The sequence below is a fragment of the Diplotaxodon limnothrissa genome, linkage group LG2 (assembly GCF_057381915.1).
Source record: "Diplotaxodon limnothrissa isolate DT_005_m linkage group LG2, D_limnothrissa_male_GT1.1, whole genome shotgun sequence".
Classification (NCBI taxonomy): Eukaryota; Metazoa; Chordata; class Actinopteri; order Cichliformes; family Cichlidae; genus Diplotaxodon; species Diplotaxodon limnothrissa.
The window spans coordinates 30,888,910-30,908,308 of record NC_140597.1 but is presented as its reverse complement, the minus strand read 5'-3'; the positions used below and the strand labels follow the sequence as shown (position 1 = coordinate 30,908,308).

Genomic DNA, 19,399 nt, shown 5'->3' with positions numbered 1-19,399 from the left:
TATTTACTTTCATGTTTGAAGTCGTAGCTGAGTGAATAAAACCCTGCTTACATTCTTTCAGTCAGAGGAAAGCACTCATTTACGAGCAGGACTCAAGGTTACTTACATACATTACATATATGTTCTGTTCTTTTTTCAATCTTTATTTCCTGTTGCTAAAAAAACATATATATACATAGGTTACATTCATTTAGTCAACTGAGAAGGACAGCTTTGACATTTCATTACCATCAATCTGATCTACTTGTTCTCACACTTAATCTCTAAAACTGTTTCAACAACTTGATACAAGATCACCATCTTAAAAATACTACCGGTACTATTGTCAGGGTTAACCCTACAATCACTACAATCACTAGTAGAACTTGCATGTTTCTAAATTTTTGCAGCCATTATACATTCAGTCCACCTCCCTGCCTGCTTGCTCACATATCTCGCTTTCTAAGCCAAATTAGCTTATTCATCCAGAACAACCTCAAACGTCTCTATTACTTCCTCCTGTGCCTGTCCCTCCACCCCACTTCCTTCATCTTCCTCGCCATCCGTTTTTATCTGCGCCACTCCCAGTCGGTACAGAGAATCCCTGATCACGACCTCTCCAGGCTGGCAGGCCTTTACAACTTGACTGATCTGCTGGCTCACGATGTCTCTGCTGGTGAGAAAATCCACCAGACGGTTGTACAGGTAATAATAAGCAGTGTTGTTGAAAACAATAGGTTGTTTCAGCGCACGGCTCACAGAAGGAACGCTAGAAGAACTTTCTGTGGAGTCACTCTTCAGTGTATCTGACTGTTCTTTATCCGGAGCACTCTTGTCATCTTCCTCGCCCTTCTCCATCTCTATCTCAGCTACCAGGCTAACATAGGGCTCGAGGTCTTTGCAGACGACCATAGAATGATGTTCTGGAGCAGCAGGCTTCTGGGTTTCCTGTGGAGGATGAACCAGCCAGCAGGAAGAGGACTTGGTGATGGGGTGGACCTGCTGGTTCTCTGCTCCGGAGGACAGGTCAGCACTGTACAGCTGGTCCTGGAGCTCCGGACATGACACGAGCTAAAGAAGACAAAGGACAGTTTGTCTGAGGAAGGCACCACACAGAGTGTTTACCTCGTAACTTTTGAATGCAAACTACTATAATAACAGCTTATTTCGATCACACTAAACACTGGAATCACACACCACTGGTTTTTCAAAAGGGTCAGAGAAGCAGCCTTGATTTCTGCCCCACATTTGTTTCGCCAGCTGTGGGTACTGCAGGTCAGTGCAAAGGGCCACCTGACGAGCACTGTCACAAACATAGACTGGAGGCCAGTAGCGAGATGACAGCAGCAGATCAACATGGTCACGAGCCGTCTCTCCTTTCACCAAGTACTTAGACGCGCACATGACCTGGGCACAGGCATCACAGAGAAAACAATTATACTTTTTAAAGTGTGTAAAATCACTTTTGTTTGTTACTTCTTTAAAATACTTTGGTGTGTTTGCGCCAAATGACACTTGCAGATGGATGCATGTGATACAAGTTGATCCATTTAATTCATTTGTTTTGACACATCTGGATAACATCTGGCTGCTGTTTTTACCTTGTGGGGGCAGACTTTGGACAGCTTGCCAGCAGTGAGGTGTGCAGGGGGTTGTGTGGCAGTGGAGAGGCCGCTATGAACGACTGCGTATAAGGAGATCAGAGAGGCCAGCAGCTCATTCTAATTCATTCAAATGGAGACAGAAAGCAGGGTTTTATTATTACAAACTCTCACACAAATATGAGAAAATGAACGAATTAACAAAGCAAATTAATGATCAAGAAAACAGATTTTTGAAGATTTTGCTTCATAAGTAGTAAATTTAGTTCCAGTTCCAGTTATTTAGTAGGAAAAAAGTGACACACACACACACACACGTACCTTAGTGGAACCTGGGGCGATGTTTGCCCCACAGCAGTCCAGGACTTTTCTCAACTCGTCCTCAGTGTGATCTTCAATCTTGTCGAGTCTCAGCTGACTGTCGTGAATGAGGCGTACCAAAACTGATGGATCTCCTGAAGCACATGATGAACAATGCTGTCTTAAAAAATGGCTACATCCCTACTCCATCATCTTAAAGTCACTAGTAACATTATTAGATACATTTTCCTAGTACTGGGTTGCACTTTATTGTCCAAATGGTGACAGATACAACAAAGTGCTGGAAACATTCCTCAGGGATTTTAGTCCATACTGACATGAATGATGTGACTCTCCGGTTCAACCACATCCCAGAGGTGCTCTATCACAACGAGATTTTTTACTGCTAAGGCCATTTGAGTGCAGTGAACTCACTGTCATGTTCAATAAAGATGTTTAAGATGATTTGAGCTTTGTGACATGGTGTATTATACATTAGAAGATGGGTACACTGGATGGATCCATGCTTCCATGTTGTTTATGCCAGATTCTCACCCTAAAATCTAAACGTGGCAGCAAAAGTCCAGACTCCTCAGACCAGTCTTCTGTGGTCTTATTGTAGCCTTGGTTTCCTGTTGTTAACTAACAGGCGTGAAAACCATGTGCTCTCCTACTAAAGTGGCCCATCTGCTCACATTCACTCCTGCATTCACACCTATGGGCAATTTGGATTAACCAATTAACCTATCCCCACTAACTGCATGTCTTTGGACTGTGGGAGGAAGCCGGAGTACCCGGAGGGAACCCACGCAAACACGGGGAGAACCTGCAAACTTCACACAGAAAGACCCCAGCCTGATGGTGGAATTGAACAGCACCTTCTTGCTGTGCGGCAAGATGCTGCTGATGATGATGATGGATTTTTCCTCTTCTTCAAATTATTCTCTGTAAACCATCTCTGTGAGATGCTGTTGTTTAGGAAAATTCCAGTACATTAGCAGTTTGCAAATTACCACCCCACGTGGCAACAATGCCCCAGTCAAAGTCATTTAAATCATAATTCTAATGATGTGTTTGATCTTCAGCAGGTTGTCTTGGCCACGTCTACATGCTTAAATGCATCGAGTTGCTGTCAGATGATTGGTTTACACATGTATTAATGACCTGTTGAACCAGTATATCTAATAAAGTGGCCAGTGAGGGTATATTAAGCTCAAATATTATGGCTAGGCTACCTGTGAGATTTCATAGTTTTGCTTTTTCATTGCAATGACTTCTTCTAGCAGTGGATACCGATCTAATACCCGTTACTAAATCACCATATTGGTGCAACAATCCCCTAATCTATGTTCTCCCGCCGCTCCTGTGGTTCTGTAACATTTCCATGTTATCGGCAGTCCGAGTAAAGAAATCCTTGATCTCACTTTTAGTATGTTTTTAATCCTCCGTTTCCTGTTTACAGCATCTTACGCACATACAGTGCACATGAATGGTCATGTGAGATGTGTTTACTAGGGGTGCAACGATACACAAAATTCACGGTTCGGTTCGATACTTTGGTGTCACGGTTCGATATTTTTTCGATACAAAAAAATTTTCATGCCTTTTTAATTTGTCATTTATTAAAATTATAAATATATATTTTAACACAAAAGTACAGTTTTTAAATTTAACCCTAACCCTTGTGCGTGTTGTTTTTTAGCTCGTCATATTGCAGCCACAGAAATTCTTTTGTCCATGAAACCATAAAGCTGCACTTTCTTTTTGCCTTATAGTCTGATTTGTCATAACTTCTCCGTTTTGTGGTAAGCTTTTCTTTGGCTGTCACTTCTTCACCCTGACCTGTCTTATTTGGCTCAGCAGAACTAAAATATATATCTGTCTGTGAAGGTTCTCAGTCATCCAGGTCATCGTAGTGAAATATATATCCTGCCGCACTCACATAAGCTCAGCGATTCTCTGCGCGATCAACCTCTCACATGTTTAAGCTGCGGGAGATTTCACTTGTCATGTTTGCATAGTAAGCTAACAATTAATAAGACGATGTCAGAGGAATTGGTGCACAAATTATCATCACTCACAGATCAGTGCTGTCGCTCTCTATACACAGTTCGCGCGATTGCAAAGTGAAAGCAAAAAAACAAGCGCAAATTCAAACACGATTTCAATATGTCACATATTGACAGTGGCTCACCCAATGACATAATTACCCAGCTACATTTCTGAAAGAATGCAAAAGCATTGACATATATTTTTCCTTCCTACAATAGCCCGACAGGCAGGGGAGAGATAGCCCCGGGACGTTGGGCTAGCGATATTGCGAGCCCTGTATCTGATTGAGGAATCACTCATCTTTGGAAAAGAGAGTTTATTACAGAGAAATGTCTCTTTCCAAAATAAAAGCTATACTATCCGTTTCTTCTGGGCTATATTCTCAGCAGCATATTAAACATATCAGGTCTCCATAAGGAGAATCCTGTGCTAACAGCTGTCTAAATGACTCGGCTAAAGTTTGTAGCATGCATGCTTGTTTTTGTCTTTGCACTAGGATGATGTCGGTGTAAATGTGCAGTCATATTCGTTGTGTTCCCACTAGTGCTTTCAGGTTAATCTCGTTGAAATAACCTTAACGCCACAACACGGCAAATCTCCGTTAACGAGCTACCCTATACAGAGGGGCTAGACGGCCAACACGTTAACGAGCTAACTGCGCTAACACACTAGCTCCCACCCATGTAATTGAGCATTGCATGGCACATCCAACATACTGTTTTACTTTAGTCCATGACTCGCTTACCTTCAGGGTCATATGTCACATGAAAACCAAAATAATTCCAAACGCCAGATCTGAATGAGGGTGGGGAGGTCCACTTCTGTCTCGCTAGCTTGCCCTGCGCTCTTCCTTCTGACCATCCTGTCTGTGTTGAGTGCTCAGTGAATCTGCGTTCGACTACTCCGCCTAGGCTGCACTCTCGAGCCTAGACGGAGTAGTCAAATGCAGATTCACTGAGCGCTCAACACAGACAGCATCGTCAGAAGGAAAGTTGATAAAATAAATTACAAATTTTGTATTGTTCTTTTTTTTTCTCCCCTTTGGTTTTCTTTCTTTCTCTCCCCCTCTTTCTTTCATTCTTTCCCCCTGTCCTATCCCACAGTCATGTCTGTCCCGTTTGCAACTGAAAATAAAATAAATTCATAATTATAATAAAGGTCAATCAAATGGACCAATATGATGATCCACTTAAAATAAATCCTCTTGGCATCTTTCTTGGCCTCAAGACAACAATTCTGATGGCTATAGATCCAAACGGGACACAAAAAAAAAAAATTGAAAAAAAAAAAAATTGAAAAAAATTGTATTGTTCGATACATATGCGTACCGAACCGAAAGCACTGTATCGAACGGTTCAATATCGATACGAATATCGTTGCACCCCTAGTGTTTACTACAAAACTGTTTTTTTTAAACACTATTACGTATTTATGTTCTTTTAGCCTTAAAAATCTCCATTATATTTGCTTGAATATAGTACTTATTGCACTAGAATTTAATCACTGGAACATCGGACACCCCTTAATAAAAATGATTTATGCATGTGGAGATTAAAATCAGCAGTAATTTACAGGAAGAACATACCCGAGGACTGCTCAGGGTGTGGCAAGACCTTGTCCTTCTCTGTGTTGATAACAGTGGGGCTCCTCATCAAAGGTGGAATGAAGGGAGCAATTATGGAAGCATCTACCCGTGTGATAGGGATGTCTGTGGGGAAAGCTGCTTGCTCAATAGCCTCACTCTCCATGGTCAGCCAGAAGTCATCCACATGTACCTCATCTGACACTGAAAACTCAGGCCAGGTAAACTGCAGAAAGGTCACAAGAGGACACAACAAAAGAGCACACAGTCAAACACATATCTAAACAAAGCAGCCATTGCCAAAACAAAAGTTATGTGGCATTAATTACAGTTGTTATCACCAAACTCTCACTTCTACATTCTTGAGCTCCAGGACATTGTTTGTGTCTCTCTGTGCAATTTCTATCTTTGGAGCAACGCCGCAAATGCCACAGATCATATCGTTGTAATCTCGGATGGTGAGGCACTCAAAGGCCCAGTAGCCACTCAGGAGAAGCTCTTGAATTTGAGATGATTCATCTGGATTAAGAGAATGGACTGGGGGCCAAAACCAAAGGAGAAAACAGACTGTCAAAGCCATTTTTAAAAATGTAGACCCTTACAAAGTAGAAGCAATAAATGCTGAGTGTAATAGAGGATTTTACCAGGATGACTGGGGACGTGGTCCACTATAGTCTTGGCTGCCTGATAGGGTGACTGGCCTAGTTTGATGCTGGCCCTGATCTTCAGAAAGAGGTCAATGCTCACCAGCAGTCTGTTCCCAATGTTGAACAGACCTGTTAGAATAAAGAAAGATTCATTTAGTATTTATTAGTATTAGTATTTATTTATTTATTGTCATTGTCAAGAACAATGAAATTGCGTTTGGGGCTTCCATACAACCCAAAAAAAAGAAGAAAATAATAAATACCCCTTAAAACCCAAGTGTACATATTTAACCCAGTGTGACTCCAATGCAATAAGACAATCCTTAGCAATAATGTTCATCCACTCGACGCCAGAGAATATGGCTACAGGCTAAACCACACCTTATAAAAAAGCTTCCTCAGTAAGAGCTGTTTATATCCACTCAATGCTTTTGGTATGAATACACAAGGAAAATATTGTTTCTCCATGGTCAGCCAAAAGTCATCAACATCATCAACAACCCCATCTGATACTTTGACCATATTGAGGCAGGTTGAAACGTTAACCTGTCCTTATATTATTAAAGGTTAGTATGGAGTTGAAAGACGATGACAACAGTTTTTGAAAATACTGATAGATTTGCATTCACTGGAGTCTTATATGCTAGGCTTTTAACCAATCAGTGAAATAATTACTGCAACTGGTAAATGCAACATTTTACTGCAGAAGCTGACCTTTAAGGGCACTTTTTGAAGAAGAGCTATCCCAGGGCAGGTACTGATGGAGTTAACATTTGAACAAGCACCAATTTCTTTTTTGAAAAAGGAGCGACTGATGAGTAGCAAGGCTAAAAGTAGTGGACTGCTGTCTTTTCTAACATTTTAAGCAAACAGAATTGCAGCACCCTTCTTAGTTTTACTGTTTTGGTCTCACAGAGCCACCGTTACTCATAATAGCATTGCTGTTTTGGTAACACTGGAATTTCCATCACGACTGAAGACTTTGCCAACTTCTTTTCTGTCCAGTGGATCACAGAAGCACAGTGTACTAAAAACTGGATAAGTCAAATTGGGAGCATGGGCCTATAAATGTACAGATGTTGTCAGAAGTTTACATACAGCATAAATGTCGTGGTATTTTGGGGTATTGTTGATTTTTTAGCTGTTTTTCAGGGTGTAATGATTGTGAAGCATACATCTTTAACAACTTTAGAAAACAAGAACTGGTGCATAGGATTGAATTTATTTTAAATTTTCTCTAATCCACATAGAGTCAAAGGTTTTATGCATTTTAAGCATAAGGTTAGTTCATTCATTTTTAAAAACGTTTAAGCTGGGGCTTTAGGAAGACCATTCCAGAAGTCTAATGTCAGCTTGTTTTATCCTTTCAAAACCAGTTTTGATGTTGTTTGGGATCACCAGCGAGAATTTAATAGGCTTTGGCCTCATCACGTTAAAAAACACAGTAGAACCTCAGCACCACTTATTGAAAGATTTAGATGAGTCTGTGTATGTTTTTGACCCTGTCTGGATTAGAGAAAATCCAGAATAAATTCAGAACCAATACTTCTTTGAAAAAGAACAGTTCAAATAAATAATTAAAATTACCATGGCATTCATGCCTATGATAACTGAATGTAAATTTCTGGTCATTACTACATATGTGCCAGCTTGTGCCTACTGAGAGCTTCTGCAGACAAAAGGTAGCCAGTCTCCTGAAGAATCTTTATTTAATTCAAACAAATCCCATAATTATATGTGCAATATACCTTCAATTGGCTCTGCTTACCTGGATGAAGGTCAGTGAAGCTGTGCAGGGCCAGACACTGAACATTGAGACAAACCTTGAGCTGCAGAGAGACTGTCTGCATTAGAGTTTCAGTGAGCAGCCAGCAGTTCTCCTGTCCTGCAACAGTGCTAAAATGTACAGATACAGATAATGTAAGATACCAGATATTACAATAATAACTTTTTTAGCATTTTTCAAAACACAGAGTTACAAAGTGCTTAACAGTTTGAATAAAAGCCACAGAGTGATGATAACCACACAGAAACAAAATCAACCATATACGGTCAGACACTCATTCCAACATACAAGCAAATAGTTGCAAATTACGGTCAAAGTCAAGGGGGAAAATATTAAGGGAAAGCTAACCTATAAAAATGACTTTTCAGCAGTTAAAACCAGTAACAGTGAAGTTGACCTGATGAGTGTGGAAGGCTAATCCACAGTTTAGGTGCAACAACCTCAAATGCACAATCACCTCTATTTTTAAAACCCTGGTTTAAGGATCGGAGAGGCCGGCTGCAGTGACGAGGTTTCAGAAGCTCTGCTATTTAAGCAGAGGTCAGAATTTTAAAGTGGATTCTCAAATTCACTGAAAGCCAGTGAAGGAATCAGAGAATAGGTGTAATATGTGACTGCTGACTAGTTTTTGTAAGCAGCCTTGCTGCTGTCCTGCTGTAACTGGGGGTTAGATATGGAGGACTGGGAGACACATGTGAAAAGTGAACTACAATAATCAAGGTGGGAGAATACTAAAGATATTAAAACTAATCTTGTCATGCATCTTCTTACCTCTGATCACCTTTGAAGAGAGGGTAGTTACACAGGCCACAGTGAGTAGCTGCTGACTCGTAGTACTGAGGCCACCTAGACTGAAGCATGGTCTCTGCCTCGGTGCTGTTTTCCTGCTCCTGATCAGCCACTTGAACAAAGACAACCTGGAAAGTGTTGAGCTCCTGGATGAGGGTTAATGTTTCCTGAAGCTCAGCCTCATTCTCAGGAATCTGCAAAGAGCTGCGCAGCAGCTGCACCGTATTTTGACGCTGGATGTCTTTTTGGGCAGGACTAAGGGGATTGTATGGACACAGCAGAGTCTCAGACTGAAAAGGGGAAATTAAGAAATCAATGGAGACAAATGGATCCGTATTGAAAAATACAAAAATGTTGGTTTTAAAGTAAAAGTAAAGCATTTAATACATTTGTGTTCAGAAGTTGCTAAAGGTTTCTGCAATAATTATAGTGAAGACAAGTAAACGAAAGTGTTACAGCTGTAACAGCACCTTACAGCACCTGCACTTTGGAGAAAAATTGGAGGAAGGAAGGTTTTGTGTACCTTTGTTGCCTTGGCATTCTTCTGGGTCAGCTCGCAGCCACATTTCGGGCACACTGCAGGTTTGTGCCTGTTCTTATAAATATAGTCGCAAGATGGGTTCTTACACCGACCCCTGCCTCGTGCTGTGGACAGTCCCAAATCCTTAAAGAATAAAGAAGTAAATTACCTAAATATCAACAAACAAGCAATATAGAGGGACAAAAGTACAGGTTTGTACACAATTACAGCAAAATAAACTGCAAAGAAGATACTCACAAAACTGGAAACTGTTTGCTGTTTGAAAGGCACAACTGACAGGATATTCACTCTCCTGTCAGTCAGAGAAGACGTGGGCTGGCCTCTGTCAGCTGCGCCCGGAAAATCCTATGCAAATGCATGCAGACAGTTAGAAAGAAGAATTAACTCTGCTGTTTTGCAGTTCTGTGTGAGGTTTTTCTCTGTGTGTGTAACCATATGTATGTGTTAACCTGGTTAGCTGTGGTCGTTGGGACAGCGTGGCCGAGCTGCTTTAAAGTGCTGGGTTTGAGACCTGAGAAACTCTCTGGTGGCACTGTGGTTAAAAAAGAACCAGATCAACTGAGAGCTAAAACCTCAGAAAATACAGTCACATCGAGACACTTCATGATAAAATTGGTCTGCATGTGTCAAGAACAAGTACAGAGCAGACATGTAATAAAACCAGACAGAAGCCACAAATGTGGAAATTGCACAGAATGAAGAATAATTAGAAATACAGTCAAATGATCATTACCATTCGGTGAATTATTGTTGTGTGAATACTGACATTTCTCTTTGTCAGGTGGAACAGTTATGATCTGAAACACAGCACGACCTAAAACACAAACACATATGTTGACGCTGTAAGAGCCCAATTAAGCACATGCACCAAAACATTACTGCTGGCTCTGTTTCATTTCACCTGTGTTGTAGCAGGCAGGAAGGATGGGCCTCACAGGCCTCTTCTGCACAGTGGTACTGCTCTTTTCCTGGCCTTGGATTGAGGCACTTTTAGGATTGTCTTTCACTTGTCTAGAAATAAAAGAGTAAGTATGTCAAGTCAGATACAGTCTAGTGTCAAAACACAGAGGGCAGCAGGCAGCTGTTTTAACAGCACAAAGAGGAAATGAGTATAATTCAACTTCATCCACATTTTCAAAATGGCCCTTTTTTCCACACATTTTTGGCAGTTCTTGTTATTAAGGAAGGTACAGTAAGTTAAAAGAGAAAAAACAAGATAAGTGTGCATTTTTAAAAATAAACAAATCCACTAATGCACATACAGTGCTGTGAAAAAGCATTGAGCCACCTCAAATTTCTTGACATTTGGTAGGAAAATGACAAATACGGGCATACAGATACAAATCTACAAATACAGGTACATGCCATTGATTTTAGTGCCTTTTTATGCTTCAGTTATTCTGATATTATTGTTACATGGCTTAACAAATATTAAAAAAAATTCAAGTACGAGATTAAAATGAGTTAACGAAAAATGTTGATAGTCCTTCAGAAAGCCCTGAGAATTAATACTCAAAATGACTTTGAACATTAAAAGAAAGTATTGAAGAAAAATGTAAATATAAATGACAGACTACAAGAAGCAATCTTGAGACTTTTGCATTGTACTTTTCATACTGCATGCCTTCTGCAGCTAAAGCATAAAAGCCATAATCCAGCGGTCCCCAACCCCCGGGCCTCGGACCGGTACCGGCCCGTGAGTCGTTTGGTACCGGGCCGCGAGAGTTGAGGCTCAGTGTGAAATGTATGGTTTTCAGGGTTTTTATCGTTTTTCAGCGTTATTTTGTTATAGTTTTTATCGTTAACTCGGTTTTCCTGCGTCTTTTCACATGTGTTATGAATAAGTCTTCTTTTTTCGGTACCGGTACTAGTTTTATTTTGTTGTATTTTTCCACGACACCTTAAAGGCCGGCCCGTGAAAATATTGTCGGGCATAAACCGGTCCATGGCGCAAAAAAGGTTGGGGACCGCTGATGTAATCAACTTGCTTCTTTAAAAGAACGAACACACTTAATATCTGATTTAATGGCCTTGTGAACTCTCAGACAGTAATAATCTGCAGAAATGACACGCACCTTGTTTGAGCCGGTTGTTTGGTGCTGCTGCCCTCTTGTGGCAATCCAGCTGAACGAACAGGCTGCTTTCTGGCGCGCCTCACAACTTGTCCTTCTTTGTTGACTCCAGTAGTATTTATTTTGCTGACAGCAGCACCTGCCTTCTGAGTTGTTGGTTGTGTGGTTTGACAGCTTTTATTAGCTTTTTTTTTAGCTTTTTGCCTTGAAGCAGCTTGCTTCTCGTGTGACTTTTTTGCCTATTAAGAAAATGGCAGCCAAAACTGATTAGAATCACAAGTAAATAGTGAATATTTTTTTCTTAGGTTTCATTAACACTTACAGCGGGTATCCATTTACCACCCAAGTGGCTCCCACACTCGGGGCATGTTGGTGGCTTGTGGCGGGTAACGTAGACAAATGAACAGCCAGGATTCAGACACCTCCCTCGACCTCTCCGAGTGTATGTCTTCACAGACTGATGAGAAGAAGAAAATATGTAACTTCAGGTCTTTCAAGTCCTAAAAATTAAATGTGTACTCTTCCAGATACAAGATTTTTCTTTATTTGACTAATATGCATGCTTACCATTTTATATGAAGGTTTGACACTTTGCTCTATGCTTGCTCTAACAGGGACCATCACCACCGGGCCCACAGAGCTCACAGTTGCCAAAGACTTGGGCTCCAGTAGGTTCTAGGGTAAGGCAAGAAGTAAGCAAAATACATGTGCTGTTATTAAAATTAGGTGATTATATAAGTTAATGAATATCAGTCTACAACCTGGCAGAAGATGGAGGACATTTAGGTTGTACCTGGGTGGGTATGATGGCCACCACCTGTGTGGTTTCCCCCTGTGTTTGCTGCACCATCGATGCACTGTAACTACTACTGCCAGCTTTTGCCTCATTTCCTTTCAGTATGACCCGATTTGCCATACAGTCACCAGAGCTCTGTGAGACACTGGAGTCTCCAGAAGCTGTTGCTTTCGGTGAGACAGAGGAGGAGGAAGAGGTGGGTGGAATTCCTTGGAGGGCAGGTGACACTACTGCTGTTTCCCCTGTTATTTCATCAACAACAATGGGGTGTTCAGAGAGTTCAACCTTACCAGCCAACCCTAAAGGTGTCAACTGGGGTTCCTGAATAAGGGAGACTGAGGGCAAGCCATTTTCAGGTGGATTCTCCGTAGACTCAATGCTGAGCTCTGATTGAGAGCTTCCCGGCTGGAGACTTGAAGAGCAGCCTTTGGACAATACAAAGTAACTGGTTCTTGGTAGGATTTTGCGGAAGCCTGGCAGATCTTTGGAGAGACTAACAGATGACTGAGGAAAAAGCACAATCGAGACATTTTTTTTATGGCCAAAAGAATTCATGATAAAGGAAATAAATGAATCTCACTGGAGGAAGGGCTTTTTAATCAGCTGTCTACCAGTGGCAATGTTTTTAAAAAGACAGGTTGACTTTGTGGAATAATGATTAATTTACTACTAGAGTGTCTACTAGTACAGTATTTATTATAATAAAAATACTTTTTACTGTTAAGTTTTTACTGAACTTTTTAACTCAGATGAGGGAAAATCTGGATGTTTTGTTCAGAAAACAGGAGTAATTTAAAATCTGAATCAGTTACCATAGTAACAAATTCTGACTCTTCACGTCCAGCTAAACACGGTTACATGGTTTCTTTTGTTGATTCATAGCTGATATTTCAAAGAAGATATCCATCCATCCATCCATTGGCTTCCGCTTATCCTTTTCAGGGTCGCAGGGGGCGCTGGAGCCTATCCCAGCTGTCATAGGGCGAGAGGCAGGGTACACCCTGGACAGGTCGCCAGTCTGTCGCAGGGCTAACACACAAGGACAGACAACCATTCACACTCACATTCACTCGCACATTCACACCTAGTGGCAATTTGGATTATTCAATTAACCTATCCCCACAAGCTGCATGTCTTTGGACGGTGGGAGGAAGCCGGAGTACCCGGAGAGAACCCACGAAGAAGATAATGGAATGCATTTATTTGCTAAAGTTTAGGTATTCAATTCATATTTACCTGGGACTTTGATGTTCCAGATAAATATGAATTGATGCTGCTGCCCTCTTGTGGCACTCCAGCCAACTAATAAATATTAGTTGACGACTGCCTTAACAAGCTGTTATCCTTGTAAGAGAAAGAGATCTAGCATATCTGTGGACATGCTAGATTTATTCTCAGATCTTCACTGAAAATGTTAACATCACTCACTGTTTAGAAGTTATAAAAAGTGATTGTTTTTCATGATGTGATTGGCTGCAGTGATGGGGCCCTCCTATTATATTTATAAAATCATATTCTACGATCATAGTAAGTCGTCCCTTGGAAATGACTTGTATACTTCAAAGGATGACTGCATGTTCACATATAGCAAAAGTAAGGTTATGTACCTGCGTTTATGAAGGCTGCAGACATTTTTCAACGTTCTGACACTATTGTTCACTATGTAGGAATATATACATATTTTGAAAGATAGTCAAACACTATTGAGGAAGGTCTTAAATGTAAATTAAATCTTTTTTCCCATATATTGAACTAAGTATTTTTCTAATTTATTTGTAACAGACTCATATTGCCAGGTGAAAGTGCGCCAGTTTTGAATTCTAGCATAAGTGTTTAAGAAGGTTTAATCTACAGATTAATGGATTTAAATAATATGGTCTTCTCAGCTAATCCGATACGCTGGTTTGTTTACATTTAAAAAAAAAAAAGTTGAGACTGCAGCTTACTGTATCTATGCCCTCCTTCTCCAACTTGGCTTTTTCCAGGTAGTAGCTTTTCTCAGCTACGCTGAGTCGTTTCCAGCTCTCACTGATACGCTTGTTGATCTCAGACTGTGGCATATTAGAGACTCCGAGTTGCATAATCTGGTGAACATCAAAGTAGTATAGCAGATAGGCAGACCTAAGGCAGACAACACATTCCAAGTCTACAATTAGAACATGACATTTTTAAGACATTTTTAATGCCTTTGAAGCTCAGCCAGTGATGAAAGAAGGGTTGAAAACCATTTTATTCATGTTACCTAGGCTTCTTAGGTTTCTCCACACTGTCATCTTGAGGTTTGCTCTTCCTCTTTTTAAAGGATGTCACCTCCATTTGGCTGTAGGCACTCTCCACCTCTTCTGTCACTTTAACAACCTCAAAAAGCTCCACTTTGTCCATGTTTCCAAAGATCTAGGACAAAAATGACACACAGCAGGGGATCCATGTTTGAACTGTCAAGAAGATGGAATTTATTGCAGGGGTGTTGTGTCAAAGCGTACCCATCTCCACTTCACTTCAAAAAGGGAAGCACCAAAAATAGAAGCATTTAGGCTTTATTTAACCAAGTAAAAGTCTCAGGGAGAATAAAGATCTCTTATTCGGCAGTTAACTTGCCAAGAGAGCAGTAAAATAGTTGTAAATAAAAACACAAACGATAAGAACAGACAAAAACACACATTAGACGAGTGAATACAATATCTCGTTCACATGCAGTAAATTCTAAAGCTCAAATTGGAAACAACTTGCAAATTTGTTTTTATGAAATTCCATGTTTGCACATCTTAGCTATTTTATGCCTAATAACATAATAACATGCAACTAAGGCACAAATCATTAGCGGGCACAATGTTTGAACAGTATGACAAGGGTGATTTTACATAGTAACTGCAGTGCTGTTGACATAAAGTTTATTTCACCTCCTTTCCTCGGGTGATGAGAGGCAAGCAGAGGTGCTCATAAAGGCTATAACTAATGAAAAATAATACTAATAAAAGTACTGGAGTGTGACTAAAGGTTATTATTTGAATATATCGCTGCAAAAATGCCATGCACTTTTATCCACATTGCTCAGGGAGAGAGATACTAAACCAAACAAACATGTAAAAACCACCGCTCCTTCCTCGTTTTAAAGGTAGGTTTAATGGCGTGTGTTAATACTGCCCGCACGGTCAGTCAGTTATCCAATGAAATGCCTTCTTATTGAAGTCTTACCTACGACGGCCCAAGGTACTACAAACTACTCTGAACAACGTTTAGAAGTCGCCGAAAATGTCCATGCATTGTGTTATTATGCTAAGTAATGCTACGTGTTGCCTGTTCTTTACATTAGATAAAGAATTTCACGACGCTAGTAAAGGTGTAAAGTAGCCTCGTTGCTAGTCGTCGCATGAAAAAAGATGGCGGTTTGTTGCCATTGTCATTAACCAATCACATGCCAGAATGTATACATTAAACCAATCACGTAAGACGTTTTTGCCACGTGAAAGTGCAGTGTGCGTCCTACGGAGTAGTGCTTGTGGACACAAGCAAGCGCAATTGTTTTCCGGTTAAATGCCTCTAGAGGGGCTACAGTAGAATAACAGGGTAGAGAGTGGCTTTGAGTGGGATACATAAATCGGACGCATTTAAAAATTAAATATTCCCCATAAATCCCAAAGCCAAAGAAATGCATTTGAAAAGTTTAAATGACGTGCATCCTGACAATGATTTTCATAACTTTGCACGACAGCGATATGGAAGGGAAACTCCAAACTTTTTCTAACCGTACTTTCTCATACGCCTGCCAACAGCACCAAATTTCCATTTGTATAACTAACGTATTGCAAAGCATTGATTTCCAGGCTATACCAATCGAGCGGACAAACAGCTGCAGCACAGACTTATGAGCCGAATGCCGATTAACGCACCGAGCAAAAATGGCGGATGACAAGGTTAGTGAGAGTGTGGTCAGGCTTAAAATGTTTATGTTGTGCGCTTAATCGTATGTTAGCGATTGCTAGAACAATAAAATATATTTTTCTGTTAACAGCGTTTATTTTGGCGTTTATTTTAACAGGGTAGGGATCACTTTTACATGAAATTGTTCGGCTTTAGTATTACCGCTTGTAGCTGTGATAACTTCGACAGAAGTGTGGAGTTTGTTGGAAAAAAACAAATGTGCTCTTCGTAAAACCGCTGGAGACAAGTTTAGGCTGACACCTGTCCTCGGGTAGATTAATTTCGAACTATCATATCATTTCTAATGGGAATTTGATTAACTGCTTTTATTACAGGATCCTCTGAAACAGTTAAGAGATCTAACACAGCTCAAAAATCAGCTGGATGAGATCCAGAGGCGAGTAGAGCACGAAGTATCTGCAGGAATTCCCCAGGTAAGTTATTACAAGTGTCCCAGATAAGTGGTCAGTACCTTGAAGCACGTTCTCCTTGTCTAATCTTGCTGTAGGAATATACAGTCGGTGGCCACTTTATAAGGTATATGATGCTATTACCGAGTTGGATCTTTTCTGTCTCCATTCTTTATGGCACAGATTAAACAAGCTACTGGAAACATTACTGACAGCTTTTTTTCTCCCCCCATCTTGACATGTAAGCATCAGATTTGTTGATCAAATGTCACACCACGTCCCAAAGGTGCTCTATTCCATTGAGATCAGCTGACATTTAAGTGGCATGAACTCATTGTGGCTTTCAAGAAACCAGTTTGACATGATTTGAGCTTTGTGACATCAGGTTTGAGATACTTTGTCTACCTGTAGGTAGATTTTGTCTGTAATAAGTCATCCATTCCCCACATTTTCATCAGAGACACAACAGATAAGTATAGTTCAAAATACCGAAAACAAAACTGACAATAATTTTGAGAACAAACAGCTTGTCGGACTGGGGAAACCTAAATAGGTGAGAACCGAAAGGAGCGTGTATAGAGGCGTGGTCCCGCTTCTGAAATTCCGATACTTAATCTCCAAGACAAGCTCACCTAGCACCAACAATCATGCCACATTCAAAGTCACTTAAAATCACCTTTCTTCCTTACCCTGATGCTTTGTTTGAACTTCAGCGTCTTGTCTTCACGACGTCTATATGGCTAAATGCACTGAGTTGCTGCCATGTGACTGGCTGACTGGATATTTGTGTTCATGAGCAGTTGAGTGGGTATACCTAATAAAGTGACCGGAGAGTGTATATCATTGTAAATGTAAAGCATTTCCGTTAGCAGTTGTATTACGACTGATGAATAAAAGTGAATACTGGTCACTCATTCAGACTAACGGAAGCTAAATTGTGATTGTGGTCTATGCAGAATATATATTTACCCTTAATGAAATATCTTCATTTGTGTATATTGTTTTGCCTTGTAGGGTGGTTCAGTGTTGGGATCGCCATTTTTGAAAGGCTTTTTGGCCGGTTATGTGGTGGCCAGACTACGTTCATCTGCCTTCCTGGGAGTACTGCTGGGAACAGTCACTGGCATGTATGCAGCGCAGAATTATCAAGTGCCCAACATTGAAAGGACCTTTAAGGAGTACATGAACAACTTGAAGAAAGGACCAAAGTAATCTGGGATGACTGTTTGTCTTTCCAGTGACTTTACAGAAGTACTACTCTTGGAGTTCCCGGCTCGTGATAGATCAGGACTTTTGCGTAGACTGAATTATGAATGTAAACATTTAACTCAAATTTTACTGGGGACTGAATTCTTGCTTCTTCTTTTTTTTCTTGCATTTTTGTTGTGAGGGAAGTTACATGCTACTGTTCCACTTGCATCTGTCCAATGTTAACCCTGACCTTGAGCCTTTATATTTCATGACCTGTCTTAGTTTTGGTCCAGCTGTTTACACCTGTCAGATTTTGAAGTAGTCATATAAAAACAATTGAAAATATTTCCTACATCTTTATTGTTCAGCTAAAACATGCTACATAGAGAAATATCTATCTATTGTGCAATTACCATTTAAATGGCTGTAATTTGCTGCTTGTCATTTCAAAGTAACCTTAAGTGGGGGGGTTGATGCACTTTAGCAAAGCTTGAGGTTCAGATTGTTGGAAAATAAGTATTTATTGTGTGTCATCGATTATGATTGTGATTGATAATGTGGGGCCCAGTCCCCCAGCAAGGATTAAGAGGCAGTTGGTGAAAAGAATTAGGTGGGGGTTTCTCCTGGGGCTTATGGTTCTCATCTATGGTTCTCATGCACCACTCATCACTCTCACTAAGGTAGATGGTAAAGTCCCTTTTAACCCTTCCTCGTGTGTTGTAATGATTGAGTTAGCTAAACTGCTCATCTCTCTGATGACTCTTGTTCTCACTGGTGGTACATCAAACTTGTGTGCTTTTCCACGCCTTGCCTTCGTGGCACCCTATGCAGTCCCTGCTATACTTTACGCCCTCAACAACAACCTGGTTGTTCTGATGCAGGCCTACATGGACCCAAGTTCATTCCAGGTACTGTCAAATCTTAAAATTGCCTCCACTGCCCTGCTTTACTCCCTCTGTTTGGGCAAGAGCTTCCGGCCTGCTCAGTGGTTAGGCCTGGGGCTCCTCATGTTTGCAGGCGTGTTCCACAGTTACAGTAACCTGGATTTGGAGGAACCTGAAAAGGGTGAAGCTGAGGAAGTTGAAAGGCTTCATATCACAGCCTGGGGGCTTTTCCTTGTGCTGGTGTACTGCTGTGTTTCAGGGCTGGCAGCAGTTTACACAGAGGGGATACTGAAGAGCCAGCAGCTTCCCCTGAGCCTACAGAACCTCTACCTCTATATATTTGGTGTGGTAATCAATGGACTGTCATCTTTTTCCTCTGCGGCAAGTGACAAAGGCTTTCTGGAAGGCTACTCGTGGATGGTTTGGGTTATCATTGCAGGACAAGCAGCAAATGGACTCCTGATGTCTGTGGTTCTCAAACATGGCAGTGGGATCACCAGACTGTTTGTCATTTCCTGCTCCATGCTGGTTAATGCTCTGTTGTCTTGGTCCACCTTAGGTTTGCAGCTGACTGCTTTATTCCCAGTACCTGTTGCTATGATTGGATTGGCAGCTTACCTTTACTACAGATAGTGCAGTCTTTAATAAAAGAACCACCAGCACAGTTTGACCCCACAAAAGCTCTCAGTGGAGGCTACCTAAACTTTTGTTTTTTAGGGTTTTTTAATGCCTTATCTTCCATCTGAAACTTGAAACTCTTCTTTTTTTTAATTTGGATTCAACACGTGTTTGTGACCATATTGCTCATACCTGTTAAGTCATGTTGCCTAATTTGACTTTCCGATTGT

At 40.8% G+C, this 19,399-nt stretch overlaps 3 protein-coding genes across 4 annotated transcripts; 2 read left to right on the top strand and 1 right to left on the bottom strand.

Annotated features, from left to right (window-relative positions):
* Positions 1-265: 265 nt before the first annotated feature.
* Positions 266-15,502, bottom strand: hmgxb3 (HMG box domain containing 3). Of its 2 annotated transcripts, none has more exons than XM_085370713.1 (21): positions 15,341-15,502; positions 14,388-14,539; positions 14,092-14,266; positions 12,143-12,649; positions 11,917-12,024; positions 11,672-11,806; positions 11,353-11,588; positions 10,179-10,288; positions 10,011-10,091; positions 9,727-9,809; positions 9,515-9,622; positions 9,260-9,400; positions 8,719-9,026; positions 7,930-8,057; positions 6,159-6,290; positions 5,867-6,051; positions 5,518-5,740; positions 1,902-2,035; positions 1,581-1,700; positions 1,177-1,386; positions 266-1,050 (listed from the first exon to the last, which is right to left on the bottom strand). In XM_085370713.1, the coding sequence occupies exons 2-21, from the start codon at positions 14,525-14,527 to the stop codon at positions 457-459; spliced, it is 3,858 nt and encodes a 1,285-aa protein (XP_085226839.1). In that variant the 5' UTR covers positions 14,528-14,539; positions 15,341-15,502; the 3' UTR covers positions 266-456. The 2 variants fall into 2 exon arrangements, with proteins under 2 accessions (XP_085226839.1, XP_085226831.1); XM_085370705.1 differs by lacking the exon at positions 15,341-15,502 and adding an exon at positions 15,046-15,177.
* A 531-nt stretch (positions 15,503-16,033) lies between these two features.
* LOC146638708 (SLC35A4 upstream open reading frame protein-like) lies at positions 16,034-17,978 on the top strand. The gene is made up of 3 exons (XM_085362283.1): positions 16,034-16,059; positions 16,402-16,500; positions 17,491-17,978. Exons 1-3 carry the CDS (start codon positions 16,045-16,047, stop codon positions 17,686-17,688), a joined length of 312 nt encoding a protein of 103 aa, XP_085218409.1. The 5' UTR covers positions 16,034-16,044; the 3' UTR covers positions 17,689-17,978.
* On the top strand, positions 17,979-19,230 carry LOC146638707 (putative UDP-sugar transporter protein SLC35A4). The gene has a single exon (XM_085362271.1). The coding sequence runs from the start codon at positions 18,207-18,209 to the stop codon at positions 19,182-19,184; it is 978 nt and encodes a 325-aa protein (XP_085218397.1). The 5' UTR covers positions 17,979-18,206; the 3' UTR covers positions 19,185-19,230.
* Positions 19,231-19,399: the final 169 nt, after the last annotated feature.

Coding starts and splice junctions, on each gene's coding strand:
- LOC146638708 (XM_085362283.1), top strand. Junction 16,501..17,490: donor TATCTGCAGGAATTCCCCAG/GTAAGTTATTAC, acceptor TTTGCCTTGTAG/GGTGGTTCAGTGTTGGGATC.
- hmgxb3 (XM_085370705.1), bottom strand. CDS start 15,177: ATGGCATTTTTGCAGCGATATATTCAAATAATAACCTTTAGTCACACT. Junction 11,807..11,916: donor TCAAACCTTCATATAAAATG/GTAAGCATGCAT, acceptor TCTTCTCATCAG/TCTGTGAAGACATACACTCG. Junction 9,810..10,010: donor CAACAATAATTCACCGAATG/GTAATGATCATT, acceptor TTTTAACCACAG/TGCCACCAGAGAGTTTCTCA.
- LOC146638707 (XM_085362271.1), top strand. CDS start 18,207: ATGATTGTGATTGATAATGTGGGGCCCAGTCCCCCAGCAAGGATTAAG.